The following is a 19,421-nucleotide window of genomic DNA, read 5'->3' on the forward strand; positions in this document are numbered from 1 at the left end:
TCCAAATGCACCCAAAGAGTTTTGAAACGGTGGGCAATTGGCGTAAGGAGTTTCGAAACAGTGGGTCAAATTGTTAAAGTTTTTATTCAAAAAAAATAAATTCCAAACTAATTATTTATACATAAAAAAATCTTGAAAACTCTTACACTACAAATAAAATAATTGCTGTCATGGCTAAAACCACAACACCTGATTTACTACTACGTTTCGTGATGTAAGACAATGAGTTTCACTAAACTTAAAGTGATTAACAAGGAATCCAAATAGAGCAGTTAATAGATAAATAAAGAAAGAGACAGAGATAAAAATAGCGAGGTAAAGATAAATATTATCCTAATATAACCTAATTACCTGATTTAGCATAATTGCCTAATCTATCCTAACTAATCCAATGGTGAGATCTCCACCCAATCCAAAGGCAGATCTCATTTACTCTCAACACATTTTTCCAAAATAGAAGACCCTCACTTCATCAATTCCATGCATAGTAGGGGTGCATTTTGGGTAGTGACGGGTTGAGCTTTTTGCTAAAAAAAAATTAATTGCAAAATCAGGAGGATGCTATCCAAATCCTCTTTGCCCCCTTAAAGGCGAAAATATTGAACCCCATTGCATTCCTCCTCCCCTCTCTGGTGTTGAATCTACTGACTCATCTGTAGTCTCATTTTCACACTTGTAATCTTCATTTCATTATTAATGCACTAGTAGGAGTCCGCGTAACCCCGTTTAACCAAGAAAATCGAGAAGAAAAGAAAAGAGAAAAAAGGGAGAAAAATACAGATACACCCCCTCTAGTTTCTGACACATTTAACTCTAATCTTGACTTTCAAAACGTGACAAGTACACCCTCTGAAGTTTTTTTAACGTGACGGAGTAGACGGCTAGGCGGAAATGACCAAAATGCCCTCATCTTCCCTAACTGAAAATTAGGTTTTTCAGACTTGAAAACTGAAAATTAGGCTTTGATTCAAACCCTTGTTTATTTATCAACATAAACCCTCAATTTAGGAGTTTTATTTGTCTTCAATCACGCCATTATCATGATTTGCACATAAACGCTAATATTTTAGGGCTTTTTTTGTTTTTATCAAATTTTTTTTTTTTTTTGAAATGTGGGTTTGATGTTGCTATGAATGGGGTTTCATTGTCTGTGGTGGGGGTGACGGCGGTGGTCGGAGATGGCGGCGGCGGTCGGAGATGGCGACGGCGGCGGCGGCGGTGGGAAATGGCGTAATCCTAATCCCTCTGCAAATGAGGGTATTTCTGTCCTCAAAATATTAACCATGGTTAGTTCCAGGCTTTCCGTCGAGTTAAACTGATAGACTGTTGACGGACGGGGTGTACTTGTCATGTTTTGAAACATCGGGGGTGTACTTGTCACGTTTTGAAAGTCAGGGTTAGAGTTGAAAGTGTCGGGTGTAAATGTAATTTTTTCAAAAAAAAGAAAGAAAGAGAAACCATGCTTGGTTTGGTTGCTAGTAAAAAACAAAAATTGTGTAAAAGACCCACTACTATGTCATAGTGGGTCCCACCATCGAATAATCTGAACCGCCCAAAAATCTACCCAATCAACCCAATTACCAAAATAAAGTAAGAATCTAGTCGAAAAACGCCATGGTGCCGAAGAGGTGAGAGAAGAATGGAAGAGAAGGATTTTCTAGCATGCTGCGGGAGCACCAAATTCGCCAAGGAGATGGCCCGCGTCTCTCCCTTCTCCAATCTCGAAGAGGCCATCAAAGCTGCGAGATTTATTTGGATGAACGGTGTTGATGTAAATGGATGGCTTCAAGCCTTCTCCGCTCATCCTCAGATTGGAGACCGTTCTTCTTCTGAGTCGAAGAAGAATGACACTAGTGCCCTGTTTGTTTTCTTTCCCACCTTCTTAAATGATGCTCAATTAGGGTTTTTTTTTTTTTGCTTCAAGCCTGTAACTGTAAATTACTCAAATAGAGAAGCTTTGATTTGTTTAAATCAATTGATTAGGTTTATTTCACTTTATTAGAGCTTCGAAATGAATATGATTATATGAATAGGATTTTAATCAGTTTTTGGGTGTTTTTCGTTAAATTACTCGAATAGAAAAGCTTTGATTTGTTTAAAGCAATTGAATAGGCTTATTTCAGTTTCTTAGAGCTTTGAAATGAATATAAATAGGATTTTAATCAGTTTTTGGGTGCTCTTCGTTAAATTACTTGAATTGAAAATCTTTGATTTGTTCAAGACAATTGATTAGGTTTATTTCAGTTTCTTTGAGCTTTGAAATGAATATAAATAGGATTTTAATCAGTTTTTGGGTGTCCTTCGTTAAATTACTTGAATTGAAAATCTTTGATTTGTTCAAGACAATTGATTAGGTTTATTTCAGTTTCTTTGAGCTTTGAAATGAATATAAATAGGATTTTAATCAGTTCTTGGGTGTTCAAATTACTTGAATTGAAAATCTTTGATTTGTTCGAAACAATTGATGAGGTTTATTTCAGTTTCTTAGTGCTTCGAAATGGATATAAATTAGATTTTAATCCGTTTTGGGTGTTCATTCTAATTTGTCATTTATATGTTGTTTATGAGTTAATTTTTGTAGAATTGCTGTTTCATTTTCGATTTGTTAACAATATAATGGGACTGGTTTGAAACATGGCGGCTCGGTATTGATCACCCTTTGAAGTGGAAAATCTTTATGTTCTTTGATAAATTTTAGAGACATCTTATATTTTCGTCTTTGCCCTTTACCCTTGCTTCTCAATTACATAACCTTTCCATTCCTCTTTTTTACATGCTTTATCTTTCTTGTTGCCTGCCTTCCATTCCCATTTGTTGGGACGCTGCTAGAATTCTGAAAATTGTGTAAATTTGCTAAATAGTGGTTATTTGTAGGTGGAGCAAAGGAGAGCAATCAACTGCATTAGCAACTGCTACTGAGTCTACTCAGCAGGTTTGCATATAGTTCTATCAAACATTTGAGACAATAATCCAAATGGAAAACTCTCTTTCATTTTGGTTCAAGACTTAGTTCATTTGCTTTTTAGGAACCTTACTGGCAAGTGTCTGTAACATTTTTATATTTGATGGGCAAAATTGATCATTGTACTATGTAGGCTCCATTGGTGACAACCATAGCTTCAAACCGTCTTGAACATAGGTTCAAAACTCCCCCACATCATCGTCGACTCAGGCGAATCGACCTGACTCCCTTTTACCTTGGTCGCGTTCTTTTTCGAAGCCCCATTTTTCCCTAAAAAGTCAATCGAAATTCCTTTTGACTCTCCTGAGTTATGACCATGTCAACTAAATACTCAGCCACGGGGCGTCAACTGAGTACTCGATCACGCCACACCGAGTCGACTAGGATTTTCTTTGGCCACGTTTTGGCCCGTGTATGCATTTTGAAGCATTGGTTTTGTAAACCAGCTATAAGGCGCACCATGTCAAACTCTGTTTACTGCTTGACTTGTTGACCAGGTGAAGCTTCAATGACAGCTGAATCAAGGGAGTCACTCTCGGGTCTTGGCTAAGTCCAAGTCATTTGGTTATTGAATTGCTTGAGAGGCTGAGCCTTGTCAACATTTTCTTAAACTATGATTTTGGACACTAATCTATTACCTTCTTGTGGTTATTTTTTGGTAAGAATGTGACTATATGGAATTCAGTACTTATGAATCACCTTGTTTTACAGGAACTTTTAGAATGGAACTTTAAGTATCATCAGAAGTTTGGATTTGTTTTTCTTATCTGTGCATCTGGGAGGAGCACACCTGAAATACTTGCTGAATTGAAGGTCAGATGTAGATTTTTTTGCGTTTTATTTTGCCTGCGTTGTAGTCAATGTGTAGAATGGTTTTTCACTTGCAACAGAAAATATATCCAACAAGTCGTTTTTAACTGAATAAGAATAATGCCATTCAAAAAACTGGATAAGAATAATTTATTAAAGCTTGGTGTATTAATTACTTGGTCATTCCAAGCACTGAACAAATGTTGTTACTACCCTTTTTACCCCCAAATTAGAACTAATTTTTCACATTGTATTTATTTATGCCGGTTTCCAGAAACAATTCCTCTCCTGGCCCTTTCATTGTACTGATTACAGCCGTTGTGAGTGTAGACTTCATTAGCTGTGGTCTTGAAAGATTCTTTAATGAAAATTGTGAAACATAGACAAGATCTACCAAGTGTAATTGAAAAAAAATGTAGAATGTTTACTAACGGATACAGAGTATATCTTAATCAGGATAATGACTGATATGCATTCCGGGATCATTGACTTGATTTTGAGGTCTTGGTTGTTTGTTTAAAAAACCTAGAAGACCTAAGTCATTCTTGAGTGTCTGCCTATGAAAGTGCAAAAATCTTGATTGCTAAACAGAAAAGGCCCACAGCTAAATGAATGTAGAAGGGTGTGTCGGATCACATCTAGTTCTGGCTTATATTTTAACTCATCAAATTCTAAGAACTTCAGCGTAATACTTAAGTTTTTAGATTTGAAAAGGAAATATGAAGTAGTGGCAAATAATGAATTCATCCAATCAGTTGAATTGGGTTCATAAATAAGGTTAATAGGCTAACTCACTCACTTTGGCTGATTTGACCTGAGTTGATGTCAATCCTAGTTCAGGTCGAATTCTTTGTGAGTTTGGTTGCTGATCTTAGCCAAAGAACAAATTGTGTAGTGTGGGCTCTCCTTCCTTTGTATATCTCTTCTAAGGTTCATGGATCACAAGTTCTGCAGCTTTTTCTTATATTTTGCTCTATTGCTAATTCCTTTTGAGGCCTATGTGAAAGGAGTGCAGTATGATGCTATGTTATTACAAAGCTTTTTTGTGGAGAAATGCAAAAGTGAATGCTGGTTGATTCTATGAAGCTTGAATTACTACATAACTTCCTGATTGAAGAAGATTAGAGATTTTTGCAGACAAAGATACTGTTTCGCTGAATCTACGAAGAAAACTTACATGATATGAAAATGTGCTAATTCTGGTGTGCCTATATTGAAGTTTAGAAAAGTTAAGATGGAAAATTTAGGACTTCTAATGGTGGTCCTGGTAGATAGTAAAGTCAATTAACAAATTTTAATTGAGAAGATATTATTATTATTATTAATATTATGATTATGATTATCATCATCATCATCATCTTTTGGTTCTGCTGCTTTTACATTTTATTCTGTTGGCTTTAGTCGCTTTGCAATCTCTGAATTATTTATTACTACCTGTTTTGTCTGGGTATTACATTTCTGCAACTTTGTGGCACCCTCTACCACAGTGGTATGTGAAAATTCACTTGCAGAATTTTTCTATCATGTGTGGCTATATCCATACAGGAGTCTCTGCTAAAATATGGAATCTTTGCAGAGTTTTAACTGATTTTATATGCACAGTAACTCGTTTGTAATTGAAAAGAAAGTAGATCTTTGACAAGGGGGAGAAGGAAGAATTTCGATTTCTATCAGGAAAAAGGAATGGTTCATTCTGTCCGTGTATTTTCTCTAATCAATCTAATTATAACCAAAATTGAAGACAGCATACATCTTTAATTCTTTTTTTGGTTTGCTCCCTAAACCTTCTTTTTGACCTGAGTGTGGTTATTGAATTAATCATCCCAAAACATACCTGAAAATTATGTTGAACAATCATTCTTTCAGTGAACATGCTATGGTATGTTGCACCATTTTTCATTTCAAGTCACCTACGCATGTTGGATACATAATCTGTTACATTTATATTTTTTTTAAGTAACAATTTTATTAATCACCAAACATTACAGCAAACCAAAAGCTACATCAGTACAAGTAATTATTAAACTGTTACTTGTATAGGCACACCACTTCTGCAATTTTCTAGATATGTTTGGTTCAATATGCATCAATCACTCTAATTCCAATTAGATGATGAATTCTTTGCGGGTTTCATTAATGTATCTTTCTGCTTATGTCCAATAAGATCATATTAATGTTGTTTTCCTACATCTTATCTTTCTTCGTAGTTTTATCTGTATACCTATATAATAATGCTCATACCTTACATTGTACCCACACACACACATAGACATGTTAAAACTAGCTTAGCATATTGGTCTGTTGAATTACATGGATATTTCTGATTTCATTGATATTTTTTTTAGTTTTTAAGTTGTAGCCCTTCGTAATCATGCTGATCTTGATTGTTTGTCCTGTTATAGAAACGGTACCCAAATAGGCCCATAGTTGAACTTGAGATTGCAGCACACGAACAGATGAAAGTAACTGAGTTGCGTCTCGCCAAGCTCTTTGCGGCTAAAGAGAGAACGACTTCTTCAATCAATGGTCAGTATCCTGACTGTCTTATAGGGAAACAAGTAGGTGCTACTCTTATCAAAGCAGTTCATCCTTTTACTCTTATTAGATGATTCGGAAGTCATGTCCTAAATTGGGTCTCTCTCTCTCTCTCTCTCTCTCTCTCTCTCTCTCTCTCACACACACACACACACACACACACACACACACACATGCAAGCACGCATGCACGCACGCACACGCACAAACGCACATGCGCAGGCACACCCACCAACCCACCCAAAAACAAAAGCATCTCAAGCTATTCCATCTTCAGCTGGGGAGTCGGCCACGTCATTCATATCCCTCATCACATGAAAAGAAGGAACATCCAAAATCCCTAGAAATATCGAAAAATCCATTCAAAATATGAGCCAATCCTACGGTCTGTCACTTGGAAAGGACCAGCGAGTCTGCTTTGACTCATATAGAACCAGCTGACTCCCTTTCGAGTAAGAGCAGCCCAGCTAAGAGAGTCCTTGCCTCGACTTCAGTAGAGACAATATTTTTCACTTCTCATGTCGTCATATAAAGACTCCTTCATCTTGGAATCCATCCCATCCATCATCCATGCCCGCCGCTCGCGTATGTAAGCATGAATGTAAACAAATATGTAATATTTTGTGTATGTTATGGATGCTAAATTCACCAGTACACTTATATGTCCATTCAAAGTTTTTATCTGTAAGCATCAATATTTTCATTCCTGAATTTATTATAAACATTGTGACACTCTATTTTTGACTGTAGAAGATCGTATTAGTGTGATTGGAGCACATTTGAATGCCGCTGCCGATGCCTCTACAACCCATCTCCCCAGCATACAACCAAAACCCTCCCATGTTTCAGGTAGAACCCGCCCACCTATTACAACCCATGTTCTGGATGTTTCATGTGGGCGCCCAGCTTCTGGAATTGAGGTACACTTGGAGATGTGGAATGGCACTCAACAGCGTCCATCTTTCAGTGCCAAGGATTCCTCAGGGTGGGTTCTTCAAGGCTCTTCAGTTACAGACACTGATGGTAGGAGCGGTGCTCTGATGGGCATAACTGACGATGTTGCCCCGGGGATTTACCGGATAAGTTTCAACACTGGCAAGTACACACCTACCGGCTTCTTCCCATATGTCTCTATCTTATTCGAGATCAAGGAGTCACAAAGGTCAGAACATTTTCATGTGCCATTGTTGCTTTCTCCGTTCTCATTTAGTACATATCGTGGGAGCTAAACCACTGTCATGGTAGATTTGGCCATGATTTGTGTTTGCCGAGACAGTCTAGATTTGTCTTCTGAAAATGATAAATGAAGAATTAGATCAGTATACATGCTCTGGTCTGTTGGTGTTTTTAGACTGAAAATGGCAAACCTCCTTGTGGTGTCTGAGACATAAATGCCAGAAATACTTCAGTAGAATGCAAATGTATAAGTGTTTGAGAATGTTTTGGAAATATATGGTAGAAATGTTTGAAGTCGGGTTGCAGTTTGATGGATTCTGAAGGTCTGAATGAATTAAAAATGATGGTATTCTAGGTTTTCTGGTTTTGTAGCAGGAATAAAAATTGATATTCTCACTCCCTTTGAATAAAGGAACTGTGGTCCAAAATCTTGCTATTTCCAAATAGTTCTCTTTGGTTTCACATAAATTTTCTTGACTTGTTTTGAGGTATATCCTCACTGACTAATGATACTATCTAGTATCTATGGTGCAAGTGCTTACAACAATAAGGTCTTTGTACGGTGGACGTGCCACCCTTGACATTTGATCCAACAGCAGCTCATCAAAAAGCTCAAAAAGTGAGCTGCTGTTGGATCAAATATCAAGGGCGGTACCCCTACCGTATTGTTGTAAGCCCTTACACCATATAAAATCTCTCTTATTTGATAGGTGTACATAGGGGCAGGCAAAAGTTGTCTTACAAGGCTATAATTGTCCAGTAAGAGTAGATTTTGATCCGTGGCCCATCGATAAGAAGGGCTAACTGATAAATGGTTTTGATCAATGAACAAGTGGTCCCCACCACAATGATCTTTGTTGTTGATTTGGTGGACCACCGTATGTGTGCTGGCCTTTTTGAATGTTGATTGATCATTAAAAAAAAAAGGGAAATGATATATCCGCTCCTTTTGATCACCAGGAACAGAGACCTCCTGTCGTGTTTGTGGCAATCAAGGGCATTGAATTCTCGTGACATAAGTACAACAGCCCCTCTTGAGTCATTGATACTCCTGACATAAGTACAACAGCCCCTCTTGAGTCATTGATACGCTGACAGGGGTGTTCCTGGTGATCAAAAGGGGTGGATATATCACTTCCCAAAAAAAAAAATGTGCGTTTTCCTTTTTCCTTTGGTGTCCATTCGAAGCCCATTATTGGATGGCTAGGATAATCCCATTGCTGTCCGCCTTGTAATTGCGATGAACTGCCTATTTACATCCCTACTATACATATGTAGGGAGGAAAATCAATTCTTCTAGGCCCTGTTTGGATTGCAGGAAAAACATTTGTTGCCGTAGGAAAAAAATTTTCGTACAGGAGGGATATCATTATAGATTGAAGGCCCCCAGACAAAACTTGAATGGTTGTGGTTCAGGTTAAATTTGTAATCATACAATGGAAAAGCATGAAATTTCGAAAATGCTTTTCTTTTCCAAACTTTTTTGGAAAGTTCTTATAATCCAAAGAGGGCCTTAGCAAGGGGTGCAACTCGAGCCGGGTTGGGTTGAGGCCAACCCTAACCCAACCCGAGATAGCATTCCCTCAACCCTAACGCAATCCGAGCCTCGGGTTGAGGATGGTCAACCCTAACCCAACTGTTATGTGCCTAATTGGGCCGTAACACAAATAAACAAAAAAGAAAATAGAAAAGAGGGGGAAAGAGGTTGATTCGAGGCAACCGGACCTCCTAGTGGTTCAAATTGAGAGGAATCATGACTCTCCAAGAAACATAAGTTTCCTTTGCTGTAAATTTCTCTTCTCTTCTCATTTCATTGAATCAAAGAACTTAAATACAAGCACAAAGGTGTGCCACATCACTAACCCATTTGCCCACTTCCATAACCCACTACCCACAAACTTTACCCACTAACAAGACACGTAATGAAACTAACACCCACAACCTTACATAAGTAACTACCTTATAACTTCTTTGCAACTACAACACATACAATGTAAAGAGGTATATATCACCAACCTGCCTCCAAATCGGGTCGGGTTGGGTTCGGGTTCATCGAGCCAAAAAGAAAAATACAAGAAGAAAACATATTCTTAAGAAAATCATGATAAAATTAGAGGACGGAGGTCAGGTCGGGTTTCCAAGGCGTCAAGCCTAACCCAACCCGAAATTAAATCGGGTTTGCTTTTCCCAAGCCTAACCCTACCCAACCTGTGAAAATGCCAACCCAACCCGAGGCAAAATCGACCCGAAATTAAATCGGGTCTGCTTTTCCCAAGCCTAACCCAACGCAATCTGTGAAAATTCCAACCCAAGGAGGCAAAATCGGGTTGAACCCGTCGGGTTCGGGTTGAGCGCCCCAAATTGCACCCCTAGCCTTAGCCCTTTGGGCTTGTTCTTCAACTCGTCTCATTTTCTGTTTTCTAGACTAGTAGGAAGAGAATCACTTGGAGCTACTCTGCTTCACTCCAAGAATTCATCACAAATCACTGCCAAATCCCACTTGGAAGTCGAAAATTACAGGCACAATGGGTGGGCTTTGCCAAACAACAACGGAATATTCACAGATGTGCGCTTGCCCAAGAACAAGCCCTAGGTCCAACTTGTATCCCTACTCACATACATCACATCAACATTGAATCATGGTGGGACGTGGTATCTCTATCGTGGGACCCACCTAAATGAACGATTTGGATCTTATTAGAATATAATTTTGGAGGGGTCCAATCCCTACATCTGATAGATAGGTGGATAAGAATCTTAATAGTAGAATAACAGCTACTGAAAAAGTGGTGAAGTTGATTTTATATAAATCAATCACTTCTTTGGAGTAAAAAGCATTTTAGGCCTAATCCCTCTCACGATTCCAACAGTCAAATCATGGTACGATTTTTAACTGTTCATTAAAATTTAGTGGACCCCATCACAAGGATCAAGTCCTGCATTATTCACAAATGTGGGACTTGGATCAGGACTATCACTATAACACAACAACAATAGATCTTTCCATCTACATCAGTAAACATTTAGATCGAGGGATGATCTTGAACGTCCATTTTAGATCAAGTGGAATCACCACCAAGAACGAGCTATGCACCCCACAAATAAGGGAATCGAATCAGAACCTACAGATCTGGTCACAAAGATAAAGGAGGAGGGTCGGCATCAGGTTGGCAGCCATTTGTAAATGTTTCCAGTCTTCTATGAAATGAATCCTATAGAAATTTTTTTGAAGGATTCATTAGCCGACCCCAACTAGTTTGGGACAGAGGCTTAGTTGAGTTGAGTTGAAATCAAGTATGCCTGAAACCTGTACTTAACCCAACCGAACAACCGATTATTGGACTCAAAATTACATTTAGGCCCTGTTCGTTCTGGACTTTGCGATAAAAAGGAGATTTTGGTTGCAAGCATAACTGTAGTCTTGACATGCAAAGAGTCAATTCGGGTGAGTCAATGATAATGCGGTAAACTTTTGAGTCTAAAACTTCTGATTTTTTGGTTAACTAATGGCTTAAAGAGTGTAACCCAAGAAAAAGGAGTCAACTCGCGCGAGTCAACAGTGATGCAGTAAATTTTCATTAACTCAGTCGAGTCAAAGAAGGTTTAGATTGATTTGGTAGGAGAAACTTGGACTAGGACAAGAACTTTGACAAGGTTAAAAAGGGTCGACTTGGGCTAATTGATGATTGACTCTGGGAGTTTTTAAACCATGATGAAAAGCAAATAAGACAAGCTGATTCTGGTCCCATTAATTAGCTGTAATGAACAGTCACTTTCCCACCATGAATCATAAGTATTATGAATGGAGAAGGCCCACAGAATGTAGAGTAGAATCCATATGTCATGGGTGCCAGAGTAGTGGGGAGAAAGATCCACCAAACATTGATGAGAATATTAAAGTGGTGGGGCAAAATGCAGTTGGCACAGGAAGATACTGACACAAGATGTTACATATGTCTACTTGAATAATTGGTGTAAGAACTTCAGATTGAAACTCATGAACTGTATTCAGCATTCAAGTATCTCTGTAACCCCACTTCCATAAGACATGATAGGGGTGGAGAGGCCAACAAACAAAAGAGATTGTTGGCTTGCTTTATTCCCAAACAGTTCTCAAACTAAACAACTAGACAAAGTTCATAACTTATGGAACAATGAGAATATCATCCAATGGTGGGTGTGAGGAATTTTAACAGTTAGCAGTTTCCTTGATGATGGATTGAGAATTCAGTGACAATTCACTCACTGAATCCCAAATAGCTCTCAAGTTAAACAATTAGATGAAAGTTCAAAAACTTATGGAACAATGAGTTGAGAATATCATCCATTGTTGGGTGTGAGGAATTTTAACAGTTTGAGATTTAGTTAGCAGTTTCCTTGATGATGGATTGAGAACTCAGTGACAGTTTGCTAACTGTTGCAGTGACTCGGTTGTTGAAGTGGTGTAGTAGGGTCTTAAGTCTTCTCAGCCAGCATATCAGTTTGTCTCCTTAACCACCTACATCTAACCAAAGATGGAAAAATTGAGATAGCTGAGTTTTATTTTCTGGCCTTCCATAATCATTGCAAATACTAAATCAAAACATAGAACTCTCTCTATAGTATCCCTGAGCATATTTTATGGTGAATTTAACCTTATCTATGGGTTAAACACAGTCTGATGTGAATTTGCAAGCATATAACAGATCAACAGTTTAACAGGAGACTAGATTGTGATTTTAGACATCAGGTAGATGAATGAGCATGAGTCTTGCAGTCATCAATGGATTGAAGGCCAAGGTGTCAATTTTGTTTCGTTTCGGCTGAAACATTTCGTTCCGGTCCAAAAAACAGAACAGACAACTTATGTTTCGTTTCAGCCAGAATTTTGTTCTGTTTTGGCCGTTTCGTTCTGTTTAGGCCAAAACACCTATTTATTTGAAAAATTACAGTTTTACTCCTCGACGGCTCTTTTATGGTTTTCAACAATTTTAACCTTACTTTTTATAGCGTTTTATAGCCGTTTGAAAGGTATTTCCAGTCCTTTTCTCTCCTCAAACATGAAAAAACCTATGTAAACCCTATCATTTTTCTTTCTTTTATTGGTGTATTTCAATAAATTTAATATTTTAAGTAATAAAATGTGTTTTTTTTTCTCTTAAATTCGATTCATATAATGGTTTCTTATACTTTTCTAGCATTTTTTTTCTTTTTCTTTTGGATTTAAAAAAAAAATTTAACTATTAAAAAATTCTCCTGTCGTAGCGTCTTTTCAGGAATGAAACGCCGATATCGAAACTTTCCATTCCGCTGACCAAAACTAAACGGCGAACTAAACAGAATCACCAACTTAGATTGAAGGAGATTTGGAGAATGCAATTAGTTGGGCGTTGCACAAGAGTGGGGGTTTGTGGAGATTTGCTAATGTTATAAACGAATATGTGTGAAGTGTTCCATATTTTCATCTTTCTCATGTACTTAAGTATGTCAACGATATTGAACAGTCCTTGCTAAAGAGGGAACTTAGAGATAATCTTGTATTGGGAAAATTTCTTCCTCTGATGTAAAATCTTCTTGTGTTATTTTCTTTTCTGTTTATAAAATTTTGTTACCGTTTCAACAAAAAGGAAAAAGAAAGTATTTGTCATTCAGAGACAGAACTGTTGCTTTTGTTGTATTATTGTTCATCAGATCTGATCTTTTGGCTGTCTGTTGTATTATTGTTCGAACTTCGAACCATCCACATGATGGTTGTTCCTATAGAAAAAACTCCCAACATATCCGAGCCCAAGATATTATCTGCTATCTTCAAATCTGCTGCTTGGAATTTACTCAGTTTAAGAATCTGTCATATTCCTGGAAAACTGGGATTTATCATAATATCCTTCTTGCCTTTTGCAAGGCTATTCTGTTTATAAGTATCTCTTTCTAGAACTTTGAATTGATTGTTAAATCTGTTTGGTCTATCCAGGATAGGAATTGATCAGTGTCCACCACTTTTCACAATCAACTATTTCAGTGTGACGTCCCTGGCTTCAGTCTTATTTATTCTCCTTCCTGAACTCTCTAGATATAATTTCAGCCATTAAACCTTTTTACTCTCAGTGTTATAGTAATTCATTGGAACACTGGTAGTCTCAACTCAATGGTTCGATTTGATCTTCTGGAGAAAGTGGGAGAGATTTGTATTCATAAATTGGTGAAAATTCAAATATCAAATGCTAATGAGATCCTAGGAAACAACAAATTGTGATCAATAAAGCATGTGGAATTCATAAAGGTTGTACTCATGAATTAGAAAAATAAAGGTGTTACTCTGCAATCGGCTCTGGTGTAAAATCTAGATCGCCATACTAGAATGGCTCAACAAGAATTCTTCACTAGACAATTTCTTCCATGAAAGTTCCACACACATGCTTTGAAAGAACAAATATCCGCAAAAATATACACAATGCTAGTAGATTAATATTCGAATTGTTATAAAATTTTGGAATAAGAAACATAAGGAAATGAAAAGACATTGGGGACCAAGGGAGACACACACACCAAATATCTTTCACATGGCTTACTATTAGATAGAAACTTTGTTCTTCACTTGCTGAGTCGATGAAAGAAAAATGCCCAAATCCTAATGTTCTAACTTCACTCATAACATGTCTTCAATGGAATGATCCTCACTCACTGAACCTGCCAAAACTGCTTATTCAACAAAAATTCCAATAAGAGAAATAACTCTTTACATTTAACTTTTTGCGAGTGGAGTTGCTAGAGAAACGAAATTCTTCACCTGCTGATGGACATTATTACTTAAGGCAACAAATGAAGAACTAAAAAACATCAGAAATCTGAAATTTTACTGACAGTCCAATTTCTGGATTTCAATTACTGAACTTCTGCTCAGTGCTGGGGGAAGCCTGTGGGGGACAATTAACACACATTATAAAACAGCATCCAAAAAATAGCAAAGCCGTATTGAGATATGCAGTAATTCATTAGTTGTTTTCTAGGAACAAACCAAGTTACAAATTTGATTTTAACATTATTAAAATCATGAATGTCATAACAAAAAACTTAAATTACACAATTTTTGGCCATCAACATTGACCATCTAGACATCGATTAAATTTTTACAATATTTACTGAGTTGGAAACTAATGTTAAATAATTCTCTAATCAGAACCAAGAAGGGAATTTGTAAACTCAAATTCTCTCTGGTAACAAAGTAAATTTCCAGTTATAATTTCATGTCAGAACAACCTTTAATTTTGTAATAATGCAAAGAAAGGTTCTTGCAACCCTGCACATTGGATTGCTTATTACATGCATGATAAATGGCTCTCAGTAAGTAAGCAAAATTGGCTACAGGAAATGATAATTTTAAGTGCGATAAGAACGCATTGGACTAGGTCATAGGGGAATGCCTATTTTGAATGTATCCAAACAGTAGTTTTCATGTTTTTTGACAAAGAAATGCATTTTTCCTTGGATGTTGAATAGCCAGAAGGTACTTAGGGTGCAAGAGAGAAGATGTTTCAGTGAAAGATAGTGCTATGTCTTCCAAGCTCATGTAACATGCATAAATTAGAAAGTTGTCAATTATGGCATGTACATATAAATTTCAGAACTTAGGTAACTATGGATGTCTTATGTTTTCCACTTATCTTAGTCAAGGTTTTAAATTTCGGTTTCGGAGTATATTTCAGTCCCCACCGAAACCGAAATTTCAGCCAAAATCCCAAAATTTGGTAAAGGGCGTCCAAATTTCGATTTTTTTGGCCGAAATTTCGGTAATTTTTGCTGAAATTTGTTAAAGGATTAAAAAAATAATATTATTTCTGAAATTTCGGCGAAATTTCGGCTGAAATTCCCAAAATTTTGCACGTTTCGTATATTTCGGATTTCGGTCTTGACCGAAATTTCGGATTTCGGACGAAATTTAAAACCTTGATCTTAGTGACGTGTCTTCCAAGAATTATGGCATCCACAGATAAATTTCAGAACTTAGGTAACTATGGATGTCTTATGTTTTCCACTTATCTTAGTGACGTGTCTTCCAAGCTCATATAACGTGCATAAATGGAGAATTTGTTAATTATGGCCTCTACAGATATATTTGAAAACTTAATAATTACGGGTGTCATGTTTTGCACTAATCTTTCAATGTGAAAAGAACGTAAACAAAATTTACACCCATTTTTCCACTTAAAAATGGGTTTTAGGTTGAAAGAAACATAGCCTTAGTCACACAAAAAATAGCTCTTTCTATTTATAATAGTAGAAAGTTCTAGACTGCAAGAATTTTAAAAAAATATCAATATATATAGACTGCAACAGCATCTATTGTTTTTTGGAGTGGTTTGGAGAATCTGATTTAGTAGTGGTATGCCAAAAAAGACTAAAACTTGTAGAGCTATAGTCAGGGATTGAAGGCTAGATTCAGTTTAACATGTTTTAAGGTTGACCCATATGCCAGCAGTCCTTTTACATTGCCGTTTTTAACATTTTGAATAAATTCACTTAATGAGAATCAGAATCATGGTCATGTCCTATGATCTTATTCTATTTTCATAATTAGATGAATCATGCATGCACATGAAATTAACCCAACAGTGGTAAATCACATATATTGTAGATTAATATTTATTATTTGACAAAATAAATTGCAAGAATACTGACCCCAACTGAAGTCACAAAATTGCAGACTGAACATTTCACTGATCGCGCTCCGTATTGGTACATCAACAGCATATGGCAGTTACCACAGTTCACATGTGCTACCTGATTTGCTGTAATAAAACAAACAGTTTATTCACTATGTATAATTACCATGCTTCTTTTTTCACTAGTTTTAGATTTCATACAAAACTCCCTTACTCTTAAAAGGAAAATGGTTACAAGACACTAGAATGAACTCACACAAAAGAGAATTTGATGATAAGTGACTGATACCCCTTACAAGATCATACGTGCCCTCATAATTAACTCACCTTCCAAAGCCAGATTAATTGTGTGACAGCAAGAACATTGTACACTTGTTGCACCACGAATGTACATCAAAAGAGTGTGGCAGCCTCCACAAACCAACTGAGCCATTTCCGTCCCTGTTTCAAATTCAACAAAGTCTCGCCAATTTAGGTTTCAAAAGGAGAAAGAAAGTAGGTCCTCAACCCATCCATCGACTGATCCATGTCACATGCAAACCCACATTCATCTGTCCTCTATGCTCAATTTTGAAGGGATGTTAACTGCTGTTTTTCTCTCACTAAGATATTTTTTCAATATTTGCATTTTCCATACATTTGTACACATGGTTAATCAAATTTCTATCATCTTTATCAGCCTAGTCAATTTTTCTTGTAGAGCTTATTGAAAACATAGAATAGAAAGGGTATATCATGGAAACAGAGTAGAATTTATGCTCAACCCTTTTGATAGCCATTATCTTGAAAACTCTACCATCATTACAGGAAACTGAGTTTCAGTTGATACAGTAGACAAAGAAACACAATAATTGTAATAGAAGAAAACAGTACAAAAGAAAAAATACATACCAGGAGGTGGTACTGGAGTCACTGCATTGCAAACAGCACAACATACAGATGTTGCTCCGAGCGGATAGAGGAGAAGGTTTCGACATCCAGAACAAACAAGTTGGCTCTGAACACCTGAGAGATCAGATTTTGCACAAATTTCGTCAAGCTCAATATCTCTATGACCTCCGCTCCAAGTATAAATGGATTGTGTTCAAGCACTTAGCTGAGAAAGCACTAACAACGAGCGGTGAAACCATATAGAAGTTCGTTGATATAGAAGCAAAAGTTTGAAGCTCTTCCCTAAAATAAGCTATGGATTTCTGGGGTGACTCAAGAAAGGTGTGCTTAGATAGCCAACTTGATAATGTTTTAGAACCAGGACAACTCAAGGGGGTTGGAAAAACCCAAACCACGGCTTTTCTAAGGATACCAAAATCAAGCCAAACAAACAAGATTTGATGCCCAAAATATATGCTACAAATAAGATGTCGAAAATAGAAGTTGAAGGAGTTGTTCCACGCCACACGTTCTCCATCAGAAACCCACTTCCTGATTTCTGAAATCCTGCAGTCTCAGCATTCGGGAACAGAGCTTTCTATCAAATTTATCCTTAATTCTCTCATAGAAATCCAAGTCCCTTCAATTGAAAGGCTCCCAGAAAACAATCAACTACAGAACCATAAATCTAAATTCCAAGATAGTAATAATTTTTGCATTAAATACAGAGATAACTTCGATGAAAATTCTAATTCCCCGCGATTACATTCAACATAAATAAGTACTTATAGCTGTAATTTTTTCACAGAAGTTGATGAGGAAATGATAAAATTGAGAAAATGACTGAATATATTTCAAAATCAGATAACATACAATGAATTCAAGTCAATTTCAAAATAAATGCTTCCGGACCCAAGCAGACAAAGCTCATAAATGGTACCAGAAGTGGATATGTTACAATAAAATAGAATTTGCATGGAATGTACAAAACCTACCATTAGGCTGTGTAAATGGGGCTGGAGGCGTTGGGTAAGGCGCGAGAGGAACCGGCATTGCTTGTCCCACAAGTGTGAAAATTTTCTAGGCCTAGTTCCAAACTCTGCAATCTCAAGAGAGAAATACCACTCTCCCCATTCCCTCCACTCTGGGGGAAAAAAAACTGCAGTATCTAAGATTAAACAAAAACAAATAACTCAATGCACATGTGAAAATTTTGTAAATAAAATCACTCCATGAAGCTGAACTCCACATACCCAGAATCCAAGAAGCTCAGAAATCACTTTAAAAAACAGGAAGGAAAGTAAAAGGCAATAAAATCAGTTGAACTTTACATAATTGTGCAGGTTGCAGATGAAGTGCAGAGAGAGAGAGAGAGAGAGAGAGAGAGAGAATCTAAAACTTTGGATAATAATATGAGAAAATATAAAGCTTTTAGTTTAATGAGATTTGACTCTTTTTACTTTTTTTACGTGCAACTTATATCCATTCCATTCCATTAATGCTGGTGGCATTTCAACCAAATGCTTTTAGTTTATTGAGATTTGACTCAGTTTCTGTCTTGTAGTTAGTGCAACCAATTGCATGCATCTGAGTTCCATGGCCAACCACACGCTCTACTCATCTGGACGGTGGAGGTTAGGCCACGTAACCCAGAAAATTATCAGAGCCCTGAGCCCATAGGGTGCTGTGGCCTGTGGGGCTTTCACTAGTAGCAGTGGTCCCTTCCTCTCTGCTCATACATGGGATATATCCACCCTATTTTCGCAGCATGTCTACACTTTTCCTGAAAAAATATTTCATTTTCAAAACAAAAGGGCTGCAAATAAGGTCATATTTTAGGAAGGGTATTGAATGTACACATTGTTTGAGAAAAAAGACTTAAAAGCCATGTAAATTTATTGTAAATTTACATTTCAATGCACCATTAACATTTTCAATGCACCTTAACGCCCCCTGAGCACTCATTAGCAAAACCCTTTTAGGAAAGACAGAAATGTAGTGGAAATGCTGGAAAAAGTGGTAGAATACCAAGGCGTCCTCATTGGACAATCTCACCAAAGTGCATTTATAATGCTGACGTTTAAATCATTTATGTCGCATTGCAAGAACATCTTATTATTAGTATTCCAATTCCCTCTTATCATACTCTAATGTACATCATGTGATCCATGGGATCTTGAAAAATCCCCTCCAGCTCTCTGTCCTTGCCCTACTCATATTTTTGGCGCACCATGCCTATTTCGATGACCTCCTGGTGCTACTTGTAGATGGGAATGTGGTCTTACTCTACTCTCACACCAGAATTCGTAACTACTGCCACCACCACAACGGATTCCATTGAAGAGACTGAAGAACGTTTTCTATATACCTACATACGAATTCCACTAAAGAGGGCTATATCAGTTTGGTATATATATAACTAATACACTG

General features: G+C 37.1%; 2 protein-coding genes across 7 annotated transcripts; one reads left to right on the forward strand and one right to left on the reverse strand.

The window, feature by feature from the left end:
- Nucleotides 1-1,590: 1,590 nt before the first annotated feature.
- On the forward strand, nucleotides 1,591-7,841 carry LOC143878602 (transthyretin-like protein). 2 transcript variants are annotated; one of them, XM_077380877.1, is made up of 5 exons: nucleotides 1,591-1,860; nucleotides 2,875-2,932; nucleotides 3,674-3,775; nucleotides 6,175-6,298; nucleotides 7,057-7,841. In XM_077380877.1, the coding sequence occupies exons 1-5, from the start codon at nucleotides 1,640-1,642 to the stop codon at nucleotides 7,533-7,535; spliced, it is 984 nt and encodes a 327-aa protein (XP_077236992.1). In that variant the 5' UTR covers nucleotides 1,591-1,639; the 3' UTR covers nucleotides 7,536-7,841. The 2 variants fall into 2 exon arrangements, with proteins under 2 accessions (XP_077236992.1, XP_077237000.1); XM_077380885.1 differs by having other exon boundaries at nucleotides 7,060-7,841.
- Nucleotides 7,842-13,894: 6,053 nt separating this feature from the next.
- LOC143878619 (protein LSD1) lies at nucleotides 13,895-18,472 on the reverse strand. 5 transcript variants are annotated; one of them, XM_077380902.1, is made up of 6 exons: nucleotides 18,323-18,472; nucleotides 17,987-18,135; nucleotides 17,013-17,126; nucleotides 16,449-16,562; nucleotides 16,138-16,247; nucleotides 13,895-14,375 (listed from the first exon to the last, which is right to left on the reverse strand). In XM_077380902.1, the coding sequence occupies exons 2-6, from the start codon at nucleotides 18,042-18,044 to the stop codon at nucleotides 14,340-14,342; spliced, it is 432 nt and encodes a 143-aa protein (XP_077237017.1). In that variant the 5' UTR covers nucleotides 18,045-18,135; nucleotides 18,323-18,472; the 3' UTR covers nucleotides 13,895-14,339. The 5 variants fall into 5 exon arrangements, with proteins under 5 accessions (XP_077237017.1, XP_077237021.1, XP_077237007.1 ...); XM_077380906.1 differs by having other exon boundaries at nucleotides 17,987-18,159; nucleotides 18,323-18,418; XM_077380892.1 differs by having other exon boundaries at nucleotides 18,245-18,402.
- Nucleotides 18,473-19,421: the final 949 nt, after the last annotated feature.

The sequence above is a fragment of the Tasmannia lanceolata genome, unplaced genomic scaffold, assembly GCF_043159265.1.
Source record: "Tasmannia lanceolata isolate RefF3 unplaced genomic scaffold, GAP_Taslan_0.1 ptg000002l, whole genome shotgun sequence".
Classification (NCBI taxonomy): Eukaryota; Viridiplantae; Streptophyta; class Magnoliopsida; order Canellales; family Winteraceae; genus Tasmannia; species Tasmannia lanceolata.

Excerpts from the sequence above, each read along its gene's own strand:
- LOC143878602 (XM_077380877.1), top strand. The coding sequence starts at position 1,640 with ATGGAAGAGAAGGATTTTCTAGCATGCTGCGGGAGCACCAAATTCGCC. Across the intron at positions 1,861-2,874 it reads AAGAATGACACTAGTGCCCT|GTGGAGCAAAGGAGAGCAAT; the intron begins GTTTGTTTTCTT and ends GGTTATTTGTAG. Across the intron at positions 3,776-6,174 it reads AAATACTTGCTGAATTGAAG|AAACGGTACCCAAATAGGCC; the intron begins GTCAGATGTAGA and ends GTCCTGTTATAG.
- LOC143878619 (XM_077380902.1), bottom strand. The coding sequence starts at position 18,044 with ATGCCGGTTCCTCTCGCGCCTTACCCAACGCCTCCAGCCCCATTTACA. Across the intron at positions 17,127-17,986 it reads CCCATTTACACAGCCTAATG|GTGTTCAGAGCCAACTTGTT; the intron begins GTAGGTTTTGTA and ends CTGATCTCTCAG. Across the intron at positions 16,563-17,012 it reads GACTCCAGTACCACCTCCTG|GGACGGAAATGGCTCAGTTG; the intron begins GTATGTATTTTT and ends AATTTGAAACAG.